Source organism: Anomaloglossus baeobatrachus, chromosome 3 (assembly GCF_048569485.1).
Source record: "Anomaloglossus baeobatrachus isolate aAnoBae1 chromosome 3, aAnoBae1.hap1, whole genome shotgun sequence".
NCBI lineage: Eukaryota > Metazoa > Chordata > Amphibia > Anura > Aromobatidae > Anomaloglossus > Anomaloglossus baeobatrachus.
The window spans coordinates 218,366,885-218,386,380 of record NC_134355.1 but is presented as its reverse complement, the minus strand read 5'-3'; the positions used below and the strand labels follow the sequence as shown (position 1 = coordinate 218,386,380).

The 19,496-nt window shown below is 47.1% G+C and overlaps 1 protein-coding gene across 2 annotated transcripts in view; it reads right to left on the bottom strand.

The window, feature by feature from the left end:
* KMO (kynurenine 3-monooxygenase) overlaps positions 1 to 19,496 on the bottom strand; it is a 1,795,071-nt gene that overhangs the window by 87,286 nt on the left and 1,688,289 nt on the right. For both annotated transcript variants that reach the window (XM_075338209.1, XM_075338210.1), the window contains one exon: positions 15,982 to 16,041. In XM_075338209.1, coding sequence (XP_075194324.1) covers positions 15,982 to 16,041 — 60 coding nt within the window. The remainder of the gene's footprint in view (positions 1 to 15,981; positions 16,042 to 19,496) is intronic.

Below are 19,496 nucleotides of genomic sequence, written 5' to 3'. Positions count from 1 at the left end.
TTCAGGGGTCTCAACTCCCATTTCCAGATCTACTGGCAATCTCCCTGGTCTGGCCCTCATCAGGTATGCCGGTGTGCAGTTCGTGGAACTCACAGGGATGTTGTTATACATGTCCACTAGATCGGGCAGTTTTTCCGGCCACTGACTTCGTTCTTCTAGTGGGAGAGTCTTCAGAAGGTCGAGAATGATGTGGTTCATTTTCTCACACATGCCATTGGTCTGAGGATGGTAAGGCGTAGTACGGATCTTCTGGCAGCCGTATAGGTTACAAAACTCCTTAAACACTTCAGCTTCAAAGGCTGGTCCTTGGTCAGTGAGCACTTGATCTGGATAGCCATGTGGTCGACAGAAGTGTGTCTGGAAAGCTTTGGCTGCAGTTTGACCTGTCAAGTCCTTGACTGGTACTACCACCAGGAATCTGGAGTAGTGGTCAACCATAGTGAGAGCGTAGTTGTAGCCTTGTCTGCTGGGTGCCAACTTTACATGGTCCAGGGCCACGATCTCCAGGGGCCGTTTAGTTTGGATTGGCTGGAGTGGTGCTCTCTGGCTGTGCTGGTCTTTTCTTCTAAGATTGCAGGGCCCGCAGTTTCGACACCACTTCTCTAGGGCAGATCTCATGCCCACCCAGTAGAATCTTACTTTAAGTAGGGCCTCCAGTTTCTTCCAACCAAAGTGGCCTGCACCATTGTGATAGGCTTCTAGCACCATCCTCGTATCCTTCTGTGGTACAATCACTTGCCACACCTTCTCATGCGTCCTCGGGTCAATGATGCTCCTGTAAAGTTTGTCTTGATAGATGAATAATCGACCCCTCTCCTTCCATAGGTACTGTGCCTCAGGTGGGGCTCCTTTGTCAAGGCTGGCGCCCGGCTGGCTGATCAGTTTCTTTACCAAGCCTACCGCTGGATCATTTTCCTGGGTCTCCTTCCAGTTGTAGTGAGGTAGTGGGTTCAGGGTCACCTCTTGGCGGTTGGCACGCGACTGCCGACACTGTTTTGCTCCATGGCGATGGAACGCTGGCAGCTCAATCTCTTCAAGATCATCTACATCTTCACCCTCGTCTGCTAGGTGAGGCATCCTGGACAGAGCATCTGCGTTGCCGTTCTTGCGGCCAGCTCGATACTTGACAGTAAAGTCATAATTCGCCAGTCGGGCTACCCAACGCTGCTCCATGGCACCCAATTTAGCAGTATCCAAGTGGGTCAGGGGGTTGTTGTCCGTGAAGACAGTGAATTTGGTGGCTGCCAGGTAGTGCTTGAACCGCTCTGTGATAGCCCATACCATGGCCAGGAACTCTAGCTTGAATGAGCTATAATTCTCTGGGTTTCTTTCAGTAGGCCTGAGCTTCCTGCTGGCGTAAGCAATCACACGCTCTTTGCCTCCCTGCACCTATGAAAGCACTGCTCCCAGTCCCACATTACTGGCATCTGTGTACAGTACGAATGGCAGACCGTAGTCAGGGTAGGCTAGGATCTCTTCACCCGTCAAGGCCCCTTTCATTTGTCTGAAGGAGTGTTCTTCTGCTTCTCCCCAGTGAAATGGCGGGCCGGAGATATTTCCTCTCTTCTTTGGGTGGCCTACCAGGAGCTCTTGCAAAGGCGCTGCCATTTTCGTGTAGCCCTTGATGAACCTTCTGTAGTAGCCTACCAAGCCAAGGAACTGACGTACCTCCCGGACGGTAGTAGGTGTGGGCCATTCCTGGATGACTGTGACCTTCTCTGGGTCCGGTGCTACTCCTTCTGCACTGACCACGTGACCTAGGTACTGGACCTTTGGCTTCAGTAAATGGCACTTGGATGGTTTCAGCTTCATTCCATATCGGGATAGCGCTTCAAAGACTTCAGCCAGGTGTTTCAGGTGGTCCTCGTAGGTCTTGGAGTACACGATGACATCATCCAGGTATAGCAGGACGGTTTCAAAGTTGAGGTGCCCTAGGCAGCATTCCATAAGCCTCTGGAAGGTCCCGGGGGCATTGCAGAGTCCAAATGGCATGCTGTTGAACTCACAGAGGCCCATTGGGGTGGTGAAGGCCGTCTTCTCCCGATCTTCTTCTGCTACAGATACTTGCCAGTAGCCACTAGTAAGATCTAGGGTAGAAAAGTAGTTAGAGGCTTTCAAGGCAGCGAGGGATTCCTCTATCCTTGGCAAAGGGTAGGCATCCTTGTGTGTTATCTGATTTATCCGTCTGTAATCCACACACATCCTCATCGTGCCATCCTTCTTTCTTACCAGGACCAGGGGAGCCGCCCAGGGGCTACAACTGTCCCTTATGACGCCTGCCTCCTTCATGTCCTTCAGCATGTCCTTTGTGCGCTGGTAATGGGCTGGTGGAATAGGCCTATGTCTTTCCTTAATGGGAGGATGACTGCCTGTGGGTATGTGATGTTGCACCCCTTTGATCCTACCAAAGTCTAGTGGGTTCTTACTAAAGACCTGCTCGTATTCCTGCACGACCCTGTAAACCCCATGTTTCTGGTAGTCGGGTGTAGAGTCAGTCCCCACGTGTAGTTTCTGGCACCAATCCTCTAACTGCTTTTGGGAGGTCTCGCCCTCTTTTGAGTCAGCTTGTGTCAGGGGACCTACAGGTGTTATGGCGTCATCTGAGCATGTAAACAGTTTGGCTATGGTAGCGTACCTTGGTAGTCTGGCTTCCTCCTCCCCACAGTTCAACACTCGTACAGGCACTCGTCCCTTGTGTACATCAACTACCCCCCTGGCTGTCAGAATCGTGGGCCAGTGGTCTGAATGAGTGGGCTCTAGTACAGCCTGGTAATCTTGTCCTCTGAGACCTACCGCTGCTCTACACCACATCATCATTTCACTCCGTGGGGGTATCACAATGGGGTTTGCATCCATCACCCGTACACTACCAATCTCACCGCCAGCCTGTTTTACCTGTTGCTTCCTCAGAATGATTCGGATCTCCTTTTGCAAGGCTCTTTGCGACCTGCCCTCAGCACCTTCAACAATCTGGTGAAGCAACAACAACACTTCCCCTAGGCAATTTTCTATGACATTAGTGCCTAAAATCATTTGCGGGTTCCTTTCTCTAATATCAGTGTCCACAACAATCAGTCCTTGTCCCTTCATTTCCTGCCTTCCCACCTTTATGGTTACCTCTTTGACCCCAATCTGGCCTATAGGTTGTCCGTTGGCAGCATAGATGGTGAGGGAGGGGTCCGGTGGTCGGAGATCGTCGTCCGACCAAAACCTCCGATAAAGGACATACGGGATCGTGGTGACCTGAGAGCCGGTGTCCAATAACGCCGGGGTAGGGATCCCGTCCAGGACGATGGACAGGACAGGACGTCCACCCACGTACTGATCACAGCAGCGACTTGGGCCTGATCTTCTTAATCCTGAGGACTGGCCCCCGGCCCCAGGTTTGGCTCGTTTAAAGGACAGGCCCTTGCATAGTGTCCTGCCTCCTGGCAACGACGACAGATGGGTTGTCCAGATGAGTCATAGCGATCACTGCTCCTGCCTCGGGTTGGGGGACCTCTTCTCCTCCGCATCCAAGGGACGTCCTCTGGGTTGTCAGCTAGCAGGATCCGATGAGGGACTTTGGTCTCTGAGGGCAACTGCATTGCTTTCAGGATTTGTGCGACGTCCTTAGTGAGCTGTTGCACCTGGGAGGATAGTGTATTTATGGTCTCTGCTGGCGTGTTGAGTCCTTTTGCAGTTACCAGGGCCTGCGAGGAGGATTCCGCTCCTGCAGCCGTGGAACTGGCAGGCCATGCTGGTGCGACGGGGTCTGTGTCCACAGGAGGTTGGAGTGCTTTCACTGCCCTGTCTTTCAGAATGGCAAAGTCCACGTCAGGGTGTTCCAGGGACCACAGCTTCATCTGCTTCCCATCCTCAGGAGAGCGCAGGCCCCGCAAGAATTGTTCCTTCATCATCCGGTTTCCTTCCTGATCACTGACAGGGTCCACCAGCTTGAGAGCCCGCAGTGCAGCCTGCAGCCTGAGGGCATAGGCTCTTATGCTATCTTGGGGCTTCTGCCGGCAGTTATAGAAGTCCGTCCTCAGCTCTCCCTCGGTGCGGTGTTCAAAAGCAGCTGCTAGTTTGGCAAAGATGGTCTCAACAGAGCTCCGGTCATCATTGGTCCAGGACTCAGCTTCCAATTCTGCTGCCTCAGTCAATTGTCCCAGCACCACAGCGGCCCTCTGCTTACCAGTCATCGCGTGCATGTCTAGCAGGGTGTTGATCTTCTTCTTAAACCCGGTCAGCGTGTCTATGTTACCGGCATATTGGGGCAGCCATTGCGCTCCTGGGACATACAGCAAGGAAACTGGCATTATGGGGGAGATTTCAGCCGGCGCGGCTGCGACCGCGGCACCGGCACCAGGCGCTGCTGCGTCCAGCGCGACGGGGGCTGGCATCGCTTGGGCTGCGTCGCCCTGACCAGGGGCATTACCTCCTGCAGCGTCCATTTTTCTTCAGAAATCTGCGCGCTCCCTCTCCACTTCCGGGGTCAGTACGCTCTCTGAATTGTGGGGATTCTGGGGCGGCCACACCTCTTCGTGGGCGGTGCTCTTCTCCCTCGCGCGGGCTGCAGCGCGCGCTTTTGAAGATGGCAATATGGCGGCGGTTCAATTTTTGCGGTCGGACCTCTGAGGCACACGGTCACCTGTCTGAACAGGTCTAGTCCATATCCTGTTCGTGACGCCAGAAGTTGTGAAGCCCCGCTAGTATGTGTCGGTGCAGTACCTTCAGGGACTCCACGTGGATGGAACAGTCTGGTCACAGGTAGGGAACCTTCTTTCAGGATTGTCGTGACGCCACTCTCAGTATTGCGGTCAGCGGGGACCGCCACTGCAGATTAAGGGATGCCTGGGGCTGATGGTGGGTGCAGTCAGTATATTAGCCCCCTGAGAGTGAGGCAAGCCCCAGGCCCCGGTGTATGTGTGTGGGACCACAGGTCGCAGAATGACTCAAACACAGTCCAAGAAGTCTTTCAACGTGTTTACTCACTGCTTGGAGGTCACGGTGAGATGCCCGGGCGACACTGTGATAACCAGGTTGAACCAGGAATTCCAGGAGGCCGTTCTGAGGGTAGCTGTCCACTCGCCTTCCTTGCACTCTTTCTGTTTTAGGAGGATCCTTTGCTTGAAGCGTGGTAGGACCCCTCCAGGGAAGCTGTTACCACCCTGCTCCCCTCTCTCTGGCTCGTCTGCCGGCAGCGTGGCCTTGGTGGGATGGCTTCTGGCCCTGTCCCCTTATGGGCCTGGTGATTGCTGCTTGGCTCAAGCTCTGTGTAGTCGTGGTGAGGGCATGAAGTACCCCCTCCACCTGTAGGTTAAGCAGCTCTGGATGATCTGCTGCCTGTACTGGGGATCTAGTTCCCCTTGTGTGCTCGGATACAGGGATCTCCGTACTCAGCCACCCTTCTCTCTCTGGATGGTTTTCAGGCCGACCCACGGTACTCCTTTCTCCCCCGCTTTCAGCTACTGCACTCCTCAGGACCTGTCTGACACGAGAGCTCCTCTGCTCCCTTCCACACACTTCAACTTCTTCCTCCAGACTCTCCTCTTCCTCTCTCTCTCTGCCCTGCTTCCTAGCAACCAGCCTCTGAACACACCCCTAGCTGGGAATTGAAAGTTAACCCCTTATGGCTACCCAAGGGTCCCCTCTGGTAATATGGGAGGCCTGGTCACTATATGTTTGTGTGTGCACCTCATCCTGGCCTTTGGAGATTACCTGGAAGCATTGCTCCCGCATGGGTGCAATACTCTGTGGTGCCTGACCAGGTCAGGGGCGCCACACATAGACATCACATGGTGAAGGGTGTACAGTACAGGACAGACAGAATTCAGATTAGTATTTACTATACAGTGGCTACAGACATCAGAATGTATATAAGTGTGTACACTGGATACTGGGCACAGATATACAATGATTTGTGCAGTGACTGATCTGATACCTGCACCAGGACCTCACATGCTGTAATATCTGGGTCTATATACTTTACACTATTTGACATCCTGGATCCAGGCTGAGGATCAGACAGTGCAGGATGCTGTGCTCTCCTGTCTGCAGTCTCTACTCTCACTGTGAGTAATTGCTGCAGACATTACACATAGATCTTGTGACGCTGCAGCCGATGACTCCCACTGACAGCCGACGAGATCTGTGTCAAAGTTCACCTGTTAGGATACATCAGCGTGTGCCCCAGATAGAGCGACTGCAGACAGCTGCTGTGAACATACCGGGAGAGCCGGGTCCTGTCACCTGTCACTGTGGGAACATCTGAGACCTCCTGCCTGCCGACCCTGTGCTGACCTCCTCCTGCCTGCCGGCCCTGTGCTGACCTCCTCCTGCCTGCCGGCCCTGTGCTGACCTCCTCCTGCCTGCCGGCCCTGTGCTGACCTCCTCCTGCCTGCCAGCCCTGTGCTGACCTCCTCCTGCCTGCCGGCCCTGTGCTGACCTCCTCCTGTCTGCCGGCCCTGTGCTGACCTCCTCCTGCCTGCCGACCCTGTGCTGACCTCCTCCTGCCTGCCGGCCCTGTGCTGACCTCCTCCTGCCTGCCGCCCCTGTGCTGACCTCCTCCTGCCTGCCGCCCCTGTGCTGACCTCCTCCTGCCTGCCGACCCTGTGCTGACCTCCTCCTGCCTGCCGGCCCTGTGCTGACCTCCTCCTGCCTGCCGGCCCTGTGCTGACCTCCTCCTGCCTGCCGCCCCTGTGCTGACCTCCTCCTGCCTGCCGACCCTGTGCTGACCTCCTCCTGCCTGCCGGCCCTGTGCTGACCTCCTCCTGCCTGCCGCCCCTGTGCTGACCTCCTCCTGCCTGCTCACAGACTCCTCTCCTGCCGCAGGCACACTGGGTGAGGTGAGAACAGCAGACGCTGCCCACCAAGAACAGTGTGGGCATGTCTGCTGTCCTGGGATGCAAGTTTAAATCAACAGTGCACGGTCAAAATCAAGAGAAGGTATTGGGGCCCGAAACACCTGTTGAGTCTCCAACCCAGGGGGCATTTGGCCAGCCCACCCACAGGACGCGTGGTCGGGCTCTGTAATAGCAGTCCATCTGGCAACGGTGTATCTGGACAGTATCTGCGTCTGCTCTCAGCAGTGTAGATCAGGCCACGCCCCCAACTCTGAGCTAAGACGGGCGGGCCGGTCACAGACAGTAGGCGGGCCGGATGCGGCCCATGGGCCGCACCTTGCCCAGGTCTGCTCTAGCAGATATCGCCACTCTGCTAATGCTGGCTTCATAGCTAGAAGCTCTCTATCCCCTATAGTGAAGGTGACTGTGGAAAGAGAAGGCGAAGACTATAGCAAACAGGGAGTCACAGGCTCCTATATAAGTGTTTGAATGTAGCCACATATACAGAGATTACGTCATCCACCCCTTCATGACTCATAAACACGTGCAGCGGTGGATAAAGTTACCAGCATTGACAAACAGAGAAAAAAAGAGGAAAAAAAAAAGGTGAAAAAGAAAAGAAAAAAAAAAAATGAAAAAGAAGAGAAGACAAAAGAAAAATGTGTGTTTGAAATATTCAATGAAAAGATAAAATATATTAAGTGAGGAATAATGAGAGAAAATTTATGTGCGAATATGAAAATAAAATGATGTCCCATCATTTTATTTTCATATTCGCACATAAATTTTCTCTCATTATTCCTCACATAATATATTTTATTTTTTCATTGAATATTTCAAACACACAGTTTTCTTTTGTCTTCTTCTCTCCTTTTTCATTCTCTTTTTTTCTTTTCTTTTTCACCTTTTTTTTCCTCTTTTTTTCTCTGTTTGTCAATGCTGGTAACTATCCACCGCTGCACGTGTTTATGAGTCACGAAGGGGTGGATGACGTAATCTCTGTATACGTGGCTACATTCAAACACTTATATAGGAGCCTGTGACTCCCTGTTTGCTATAGTCTTTCTTTGCATCTTGTCCTGATGATGACGACGGATATGTCCTCGAAACGCGTAGACCTGTAAAAAATAAAGAAAGAAAGGATTTACTAACAAGCATCTGGATTTTCTGTGGTGTGGCGCGGATTTTGAAACCTGCTTTCTGCTCTACCTCTTGGAATATATCCCCTATAGTGTAATTCCTCTCCGCAAGAGAGAAGGTTTTGGAATAGAAGAAACATGGTCGTTTCCTTCCATTACTATTCTTCTGATACAGGACGGCTCCAGCTCCTACCGAAGAAGCATCTACTTCCAGCAAAAAGGGCTTCTCTACGTCGGGACGATGTAATATCGGGGGACTTACAAAATGGGCTTTGATGTCACTAAACGCCTTTGTAGTCTCCGGTGACTAATCTTTTGGATTAGCACCCTTTTTCGTAAGCCGTACCAAGGGAGCTACGAGCATAGAGAAGTGCGGTCTAAATTGCCTATAATAGTTGACAAAACCAAGGAACCGCTGAATCGCCCTCAGGGACCTTGGTTCTGCCCAGCTCTTTACAGCCTCGGTTTTTGCTGGGTCCATGGCCAGACCTTTATAGGACACTATATATCCCAGGAAGGGAAGGGATGGTTGCTTGAAGATGCACTTTTCGAGTTTAGCATAGAGGGAGTTGGCTCGGAGGCGTGTCAGGACTCGTGCCATGTCCTGGTGGTGTGTCTCCAGATCCGGGGAATAGATCAGAATGTCATCAAGGTAAACGACAACTGATGTTAGCAGTAGCTCTTGGAACACATCGTTCACAAAATCCTGGAACACTGCGGGGGCATTGCATAATCCGAAAGCCATGACGAGATACTCGTAATGGCCATCTCGGGTGTTAAACGCCGTTTTCCACTCGTCACCCTCTCGGATCCACACTAGATTATATGCCCCCCGCAGGTCACACATCACCGATGATGTCACTGTGGCCAATAGGAACGTGCCACATCACTGATATGCTCAGATAGTGGCAAAATACCCATAGGAATCCCGCACATGCTCAGTAGGCTCTTTTTGCCACTTAGTGTCAGAATGCCAAAAAGCCCTTGTCAGCATCCGTGGCTCAGAAGACCGGACCGAGCCACTTCGGGTACGGGGAGGAACTGCTCCAGAATGCAAACGAGGAGCCCCCGTACCCCGGTTCGTGACACCGGCACTCAGGACGTGGGTGAATAGTTTTGCCAGTGCTGCATGTATATCTGGGGAACTGTATTTTATCATCTCTGACAGGATGCCGTCACTGCCCGCGGCCTTCTTGCATTTCATAATTTTGATTTTGTCTTTTATTTCCAGCACACTGATTGGTATGTCCAGAGGATTTTGGAAGTCTTTGATTGTCTCCTCCATGTCCCTGAGTTGAGTAGTTAGGTGCTCCTGTTCTGGGGTTAGGTCTTGTTCTGGTATATTCTTGTAGAGGTCTTTGAAGTAGCTGTGCCAGATGTTGCCATTTTTAATGTGGAGGGTGCTATGCTTGGACTTTGTGCGGATATCTAGGTTTTCCAGAATGAGTTATCCTGGAGGGAGTCCTCAAGCTTCTGTAGTTCTTGGGAGATGTGCCTCTTTTTTTTCTCCTTGAGAATGCACTTGTATTGCCTCTGTAGGGTGTCATGGGCCGCTCTTAGGTCCCTGTTGTTGGGGTCTCTGTGTTTTTGGTTTGAGGCTACCCTTAGGGAGTTGCGTAGCGACTTGCATTCTTTCACAAACCATTTTTGGCCTTGTTTATTTGAAGGTTTCTTGGGGTTGGTCTTTCTGACACCTGCTAGCTCTGCCATGGTATACAGGATGTTGTTAAAGTCATTCACTGCCCGGTTGACTCCTTCCTGGTGTGGTGTATAGCGTCTTGTGTTGAAATTAACAAGTAGCTCTTGGATCTCGGTTCTGTTGCTCATGTTGGTGTATTCAGTGGATAACTGTTTAGGCCATTTGTAGGATGGTGGCAGGTTGTGGAGACCGGTCAGGTGGCGCTTATCTGTGTGTTGATTGTCCATGGATCACATGTACAGCAGTGTTTGGTTGTGGTCTGACAGGTGAGTTTCGGGGGTGACTATGAAGGCATTTGTTTTTACTGTGTCCATGTCTGTTATTGCATAATCCACCACACTGCTGCCTATGTGGGAGTTTAGTGTAAATCTCCCTAATGAGTCCTCCCTGATGCGCCTATTCACTATATACAACCCCAAGGTCCGGCACAGGTTCAACAGCGTTCTTCCGCTTTTATTCACCACTCTGTCGTAGCTGTTTCTTGCTGTCTGTACTCAGTTACTGTAGAAGGGCTCCTCTCCCATTACATATGTATTTCCGTCAGGTGACAGGGAGTTCCTTTCTGTACTAATCCTGGCATTGAGGTCTCCGCAGATGAGAACCCTGCCCATGGACTGGAATTGGGCTACCTCCCTCTGTAGGTCCTCATAGATGTCCGGCTTATAGTATGGGGATTCTGATGAAGGAATGTAGGCTGCGCAGAGGTAGATGTCCTGCTGAGAGGTGATGATGGAGCTGTCTATCCTAATCCAGATATGGCTTTCTCCTCTTTTTACTGCCTTGATGTGATCTTTGATCTCCTCCATATACCATTATACCCCCTGAGCAGCGGCCCTGTTTGGTGTTCTTGTTTTTGTGGGCGGAGACAGAAAATTCCTTATATCTCTTGAGTGCCAGGAATTCCTCCTCTGTCCGTGCCCATGTCTCCAGAAGGATCTGGATGTCAATATTCTTTAGTCTTTGTTTGAAGTCTGGGTCATTTGTCTTGGACCAAAAAGCTGAGGCATTCAATCCTTGAATGTTCCAGCTGCTGCTAACTAAGGATGTCATATTTGGTAATGAAGAAAGATTTTTATAGGACATAACAGGTTCTTGTAGTGGGGGGTTTGGGTGGCATGTTTTAAGGATTGGGATTGCTGTGCTTTGCCATTGTGTGGCATGTGGTCTCCTGTGCTCTCTCTGTGGACTCTCTTTGGGGATTGCTATGTGTTGCCATTGTGGGGCATGTGGTCTCCTGTACTTTCTCTGTGGACTCTCACTATGGATCTCTCTCTTTTTTTTCTCTCTCTTCTTCTCTCTCTTTTTCTCTTTCTCTCTCTTTCTCTCTCTCTCTCTTTTTCTCTCTCTTTCTCTCTCTCTCTTTTCTCTCTCTTTCTCTCTCTCTCTTTCTTTCTCTCTCTCTTTCTCTCTTTACCTCTCTTTCTCTCTCTCTTTTTCTCTCTCTCTCTTTTTCTCTCTCTCTTTCTCTCTGTCTCTCTTTCTCTCTCTCTTTTTTATCTCTCTCTCTTTTTTTTTCTCTCTCTCTTTTTCTCTCTCTCTCTTTTTTTCTCTCTTTCTTTTTTTTTCCTCTCTCGCTTTCTCTTTTTTTCTCTCTCTCTTTCTCCATCTGAATTTCCAGTCTATCACGTTCAGTTCCCCTTACTCCTGATCACATGACTCCAATACCACCCGCCCGTAATTTCAAGTGACAGGATCATGTAAAACAACACACGCGTTTGTATGCGTTTCTCTTTGGAAAAACAGGATCCGCTTTTGCAGCAGAGAAACGTTCAGGACGCATGTAAAAAAAACGTACACTTTGCTACATTGATACACCTGAAAAAAAGGAGGGAGATAAAAACTTTCAAAGACCAGACAATAATACAGTAACACAAAGTAAAATACGCTGTGTAATTGCTTTTCTGGATGGCACAGGACTGATACAAAACAAAGTTATCAGATATACAGTATATATAGTGGAAGCTTGGTTTACGAGAACAATCTGTTCTGGGAGTGTGCTCGTAAACCAAGTTGCTCGTCTAGCAAAGCAAAATTTCCCATGAGAAATAATGGAAGCTCAGACAATTCGTTCCACAATTTGTTCAATGTCCTATCCTGGTCCCCTATTGTGCCATTCAACACACGCACAAACACACACAAACACACACACACATACACATATTATGCTCACCTTACCTTCCATTCCCTCACCGGCCTCCTGGTTTTGGTCGTCCACAGGTACAGGATGTGTATCGGGTAACCATCGCGACCAATACTGAAGCTTCCGCTGTCAACGTAATGTCATACGCAGGAGCCACTTGCCTCTGATTGGTCAGCGTGCTGCCTTTGAGAAGCGACTGACAGTGGAAGTTCCTCCATCGTCGCGATGGTTACCCGATACTTTACGTTCTTTACCTAGTATACACATACTGTACCTGCGGACTACAAGAACCAGGAGGCCAGCGAGGGAAAGGAAGGTAAGGTGAGCATAATATGTGTGTGTTTGTGTGTGTGTATTTGTGTGCGTTTGTGTGGACTGCAAGAGCGGGTCAGAGCACGATGAAAGTACGGAACCGGAAGTGTGAGTATTTGCTCGTCTATCAAAGATTGCTAGACGATATTGAATTCAAAAAGGGGGGAAAGAGGTCAACTATTCTCCAACAGTAGAGGGCACAGCAGACACTCATACTTGAGAGACCCTGAAACTGGCCCTTCCCCCGCAACAGTCATATTTACTGGATTACTAAAAAACATGTCTGCTAAATGAAGCATAGGAAAATCTTGTCCTTTATTTTATTTATTTAGTATAGTATTTTCAACCAGTAAAGTATAGACGACCACTAACTGTATCATAGTCTGAGCTAAAGTTATGGAATGATCTAATACATATTTTTAGTTTTCTTTTCATAGACGGAACAAAATGATAAGATGGATATGCTACACTGGATATGCTACAGTTTATACAACGTGAGGTAGTAAAAAGCTAAACCACTCCCTTCCCTCCTATCGGTACAGGAGGCAGTGATGAAGATGCCCTCTTTGGGACACGTAGTGTGGAAAAGAGTAAGATAGTCAAATGTGTATTTAGGTGGTAGATGTTTCCTAAGGTCACATGAGAAATCTACAAAGACCGCAGATTGCAGTTGAGCCCAGATGGAGGCTCACCTGTTATCAAATAAGCTTGATATAGTGAAGATAAAGCTCAGACCTGAGTTGACAGTGATGAAGCCAGAGGAGAAGCTCGCACAGATGCAGCCGACCAGGAAGCAATGAATGGGCATAGAGTTGAGTCTTTTACTGATATGGACCAGTACCTCAGTAGCACCTGTCACTTCTGTGACATCTGTCACTCCTCATGTTCTTAAATCCCTGAAGGAACAAGCGATTCAACAGGGAATGTATTGTGAAACGCAGGGAGCCCAGCTGACTGAGGAAGATCTGTGGATAAAGGGCGGTAAGCTTTCTCTGCCATCAGATCTCTTCTCAATGATGGCCCAGGTAATCCATGGACTAACACATCTGTGAAAGACAGTTATCAGTGTGTGCTTTGGTAGACAAGGTATGGGTGGCATCAAGGTTCAGTACCAAGGTGGGCAGACTCACCCAATCTTGTAAGATGTGTGCCTAAAACAAGGTAGAAAAAAATTGTAAAGATCCCGCAGAAACACACCCCTTATTTGCTCTACCCATTCCAGAGATTGCAGATTAATTATAGATGTGTACTATGAGTAGGTTTATGCAAATTTGTGCCTGTTGTGTTAATTTATTTCCAGGCTTGATCTGAGGCATTTCAGTGTAGAAAACTACACTATTGCTGAAAAGCACATTATGGAGGTGGTGTTATGATTCAGGGACCGAGGAGGATCAAAAAATGCGGAATCCCAAAAAGGTAACAGAGTGGCTGGAAACTTAACGGACTGCAGATCTAATCCTAACGAACAACTAACAGTAGCCGTAAGGCGTGCCAACGATGACCTGGATGCCTCAACAAAGCCGGAGAACTAAATAATCTCACAGATAGAAAAATTAGAAAGCTAATCTGCCTCGGAGTAGTCCCCAAAGATAGCTAGATAATCCCCACATGTAAAGTCTACGGTGATATAGAAAAATGCAATACAAAGCCAGAAAAGACAGATTCAGCAAAGGTGAGGCCCAAACTATCTTTATAGGAAAGGATAGGAAAGAGCAACTTTCTGCAGCCGTAAAAACCCTAATATATACCAGCACTTCTGATATTGGAAAATCCTGAGGTCACACAACCTCTCCCCCACTGTACCAGCCCTCAGATGTTACTGGGATCCAAAACACTAATACAGATGAGGGACTGAATTAATACCAAGCATGACAAACACAAATCTTGCAGAATCATGGAGCTAAGCATACAGACACTCCCAGCAGGGAATGATCCCATTCCACCACGAACTCCACACAGACAAAATGAAGGAATGAAAGGAATCATACATTAGTATCAAAGCAGAGAAAACAACAAGAAAGTGGAAAACAAACATCAGAGGTACAAAGACCACTTATGTAAGAGGAGTTCTAGAAGTGAGCAGAGCTGGTTACAGAATGTCCTTAACACACTGGAGCAATTGACCACTGGCAAGTAACCAGAGAAAACTACTCAGTTAAATAGCCCAATCTGACCCTGATTGCCAGTCCTCTACAGGTGTGTGGCTTTCACTCCACACATCAACTGCACCACCAGCACTGACCACAAGACAAGAGGGAGCCCCAAACTGGAAAACTTATTCACAACAGTGTGGTATGTAAAAATGTGGAAGTGGTAAAAGTGCATATTTTATAGGAAGGTGATTAAAGAGATCTTACAGACTCTGGAAAGAAGCAGCTTTCCACACTCCTCACCCTCAACAGAGCAGTGAGAAACTGGAAAGTCTGAATGGGACAGTCAAGGTAAAAATACAGAAGGTAAAAGGTGGAAACGGGCAAGCTGTAGACTGAATGCATGTTGTGTATTATTTTCTTAATAAATAGGTCTCTATATAAGATGTTCTAGGTGCTAAACCAAAAACTATGATTATATTTCCCACAGATACTTCAGATTCACCAGGTTATAGTGACCAGGGATGTACAAGTTTTATATAATTGATTAAATAGTGTGAAAACAGGTGTATTTTCCAATTTCAGATCCTAAATCAGTGCCAGTAGCACATGATCTCAAGCCAGGAGACTGAGTGATCCTAAAAAGACAAGCAAGAAAGAGTCATGTGTCAAGATTAGATGGGTTGATCCTGCTTCTCCAAACTACAGAAACTTCAATGAAGCTTGAGGGAAAACTCATCTGGATACACAACTGTCGTGAAGAGTCACAGCTCCAACAGAATTATTGTCTCAACACACCATAGTGCTGAAGTATCTCATATAGGACCTTATGGGATATCTTCAGATTGGGGCTGATATATGGGAAATAGTCAAATTAAGGGAACAGTGGATACAGGAATATGATGCAAACAAGGACTCATGGTGGGAGAAACAGTCTCTGTCCTTAACTAACTAATTAATTTAAGGGTTTAAGTTGGTGATTTTCATGGATAACACACATCTGTATATAACTGGTATTGTCTTGCGTGTTGGTATAAGTAGCCGTAAAAGTACTACTCTCTGTTATACAAAAATTTAATCAGGTCCACATGTAAGGGAAATCCTGTTAAAGAACTTCTGGTCATAGAATATGGAAACGAGACAAGAAGAGATCCATTGGTGTTGTGATATAATTATGGATATCCACATAGGGAACTCTCGGTGAAGCAATTAGGAAAGTCCCAAGGACGTGAGTAGTGCAGTCCTATATACCTCCTGATATGCCCATAATTAGTCACAAAAGAGGGGATTGTGAGAGAATACAGACCATTTTGTATTGTATAGAAACCATCTTGTCTTATAAAAATGTCATAGGGCTCAACTAGCACTGATGAGCGGGGAAGTTTCACATTTCTACACAAAACCCTGTGGCTCTTATTGGTACATAGTAATTTCTTTGTTTGGGATATTATATAAACTGATCACATGATGTAATAAAACAGAAACTCTCAGTACACCATACTAGGATATGCTGGATGTGACGGAGTGAATTTCGTTGACATCATGAAGGTGAAAACGGGTTGGGGGATAAAGGGGTTCATTTAGGAGTTTTCATTGTAAATAAATGTAAAAAAATGTATTGATTGCAAATTAGATCAGTTTTGTAGACCAAATATTAAGGAGATATTCTTATAAATTTTTATATATAACTTGTCTACACAATATAACAGAATTGACTAATAAATTCAGATCACACTTCTCACACTTCTACTTTGAAATTCTGCTAAGTTATAATTACCTTATTTTGCCATTTCCAACGGAGAACAACTTTGTGGTATCGTATCCTAGTGAATGTTACCTAAGAGAAAAACAGAAATAATAGTAATCAAGTACAAATTTTATGTACCTCAAAAGGGAAAAAGAAAAGAGAAAACTAGCCGGCAGTAGAAATCACAGAGTTGTGCTAGGAAAGCAGTCATGTATATAATAGGTTTCCCAGGACATACAATCATAAGGGTGGTGATAAACACTCTAAAAAATACAAAGCCTTGAAAAAGTATTCATACCTCATGAACTTTTCCTCTTTTTTTCATGTCACACCCACAATCTTAAATGTATTTTATTATTATTTTATGTAATATACCAACACTAAGTAGTAATTATTTCTGAAGGATAAAGGAAATGATACATGATTTTTTAAATATGTTAATGGGTATCTGTCAGGTCCCCTTTACCCCCCAGCCCAGCAGCATTCATGTCTGTATGTCACAATTCCTTGCCTAACCAGACATCTATGATGTAATTTGCTAAAATGAATGTTTAAAAAAAGGACTTATAAACAGTGCTGTTCCTATGCTAATTAGGGCCTTGACTAGTCAATGAGGCATTATTTACCCAGATTAGTCAGCCCTCTTTCTATGTTATCATGCACCTGTGGGCCTGGTAGCATGATTTCCACGAGCCGATGTCACTGTAAGCTGCCAGAGATATCATACATGTGCGCAGCTTTGTCCACTCACATTGCAGCTGCGTGTATGTGCCCCGGCTTCTGAGTGGCGCACTGCGTATGATCAGAAGTGCAGAAGATGTTCTTCCAATCATAAGCAATACACATATACTAGGCTTCAGAAAAGGTTCATTATAAGTGAATAAAGCTACGCGCATGTGCAAGATTTTCAGGAGCTGGCAGTGATGTTGGCTTGTGGAAATCATTTATCATGCCCAAGTCCTTTTTTAAACATTGATTTTAGTAAATAAGATCATACAAGGATCGTAAGGCAGGGAATTTTGATATTTAGATATGAATGCTGCTGGGTTGGAGGGTATAGGGAAGCTATAGCTGTCTATAATGTATTGGGGCTTTAAAGTTGATAGTTGATGAAGGTTTTACACACTGCATAAGAATACCTCATGTACCTTAATTTTTCTAGACTGGTGCCGTCAAAGCCAGAGTGGCACAGCAGGGTAGAGACAAAATAGGAATATTTTTGGCACTCCCAGTCCAACAGCTTATCAAAAAGCAGAACTTTAATGTAAAAACATGTTAAAAAAACAGAAGACCCACAGAAAAGGGTAACCTGACGCATTTCTGGTGTTCAAAGATGCCCTTACTTATCTAATATATAAAGCTCAGTGCATGTATGTATGTATGAATGTATGTATGTCCGCTAAAGAAATCGCACTGTCGCATTTACAATCACAAAATTTTGCACAGCCGCCTCATTTTATTCAGGGAACATCATAGACTATGTTTAGAGGGGAAAATTTAACCCCTCAATTTACAGTTATTCACCAAAAAACCTAATTACATTACTGTCAAAGGAGCTGGGAGCTACAGATCATTAATAGGAGCTGTGATTGGTTGTTATAGGCAATGAAAGACATTATTAGTATAAGACAGCGTATGTGTGAGGTAATATGATTTTGGTGGAAAAAGAGAGAGACACAGACAAACAGACAGAGGTAGACAGAGAGACAGAGACAGACAGAGAGACAGACAATCAGAAACAAAGACAGAGACAGAGAGACACACAGACACTTAGATAGAAACAGAGAGACAGAGACAGACAGAAAGACAGAAAAAGACACAGACAAAAAGACAGACATACAGAGAATGAGAGACAGAGAGTGATAGACATAAAGATAGTCAGAGAGACAGACAGAGAGAGAGAGACAGACAAAGACAGACAGAGACAGAGAGACAGACAGAGACAGACAGACAGACAGAAACAGACAGAGACAAACAGACAGAGAAAGACAGACAGACAAACAGACAGAGAAAGACAGACAGAGACAAAGAGACAGCGAGACAGAGAAAGACAGACAGAGAGAGCGAGAGACAGAGAGACAGACAATCAGAGACAAAGACAGAGAGACAGATAGAGACAGACACAGAGACAGCGAGACAGAGACAGACAGAAAGACAGAGAAAAAGACAGACAGAGAAAGACAGAGATAGACAGGGAGACAGACGGAGTGACAGACAGAAAGATAATCATAGGTAAGGATGGTTGACCTCGGGGAGATCAACATCCAACACCGCGGAGACACCATCACGTGTTTCTCAACGTAGTGGCACTAGAACAAGGCCCCCTGGGAAAATATGCAAAACAAGAATGCCATGGAGACATCATCACATGTTTCTCAACGCTGGCAGGAAACTAGCCAGGTCTTTCACCGGGAAGGAACAACCAGGGGAAGGGCAGTCTCCAGTCAAGGAGACCACCTATGCCAAACATGGTATCCATCCACAGACAGCTGTTTCGGGGTATCTGCCCCTCATCAGTGTGGAGTAGGAAACTGGCTAGTGGGAGCAATGCCTAGTAGAAGACTACATAGGTAAGGATGGTTGAGCTCGAGAAGATCAACATACAACACCGCGGAGACACCATCATGTGTTTCTCAACGCAGTGACACTAGAACAAGGCCCCCTGAGAAAATATGCAAAACAAGAATGCTGTGGAGAAATCATCACATGTTTCTCAATGCTGGCAGGGAACTAGCCAGGTCTTTCACCGGGAAGAAACAACCACGGGAAGGGCAGTCTCCAGTCAAGGAGATCACCTATGCCAAACATGGTATCCATCCACAGACAGCTGTTTCGGGGTATTTGCCCCTCATCAGTGTGGAGTAGGAAACTGGCTAGTGGGAGCAATGCCTAGTAGAAGACTACATAGGTAAGGATGGTTGACCTCGGGGAGATCAACATCCAACACCGCGGAGACATCATCATGTGTTTCTCAACACAGTGACACTAGAACAAGGCCCCATGGGAATAGATAATCAGAGACACAGACAGAGAGAGAGACAGACAGAGAGACAGAGACAGACAGACAGACAGAAAAAGACATGGACAGACAGATATACTGGGACAGACAGAGACAGACAGACAGAGAATGATAGATGGACAGAAACAGACAGAGACAGACAGAGACCGAGAGACAGAGAGACAGAGAAAGACAGACAGAGAGACAAAAACAGAGAGACAGACAAACAGAGAGAAACAGACAGATACAGACAGAGACAGACAGACAGAGACAAAGAAAGAGAGACAGACAGACAAAGACAGACAGAGATAGAGAGACAGAGACAGACAGAGAATAACAGATGGACAGAAACAGACAGAGACAGACAGAGAAAGAGAGACAGAGACTGAGAGAGACAGGCAGAGAGACAGACGATCAGAGACAAAGACACAGAGACAGAGAGATCAGACAGATAGAGAGACAGACACAGACAGTGAGACAGACAGAAAGACAGAGAGAAAAAGACAAAGAGAAACAGACAGAGAGAGAGACAGAGATAGACAGGGAG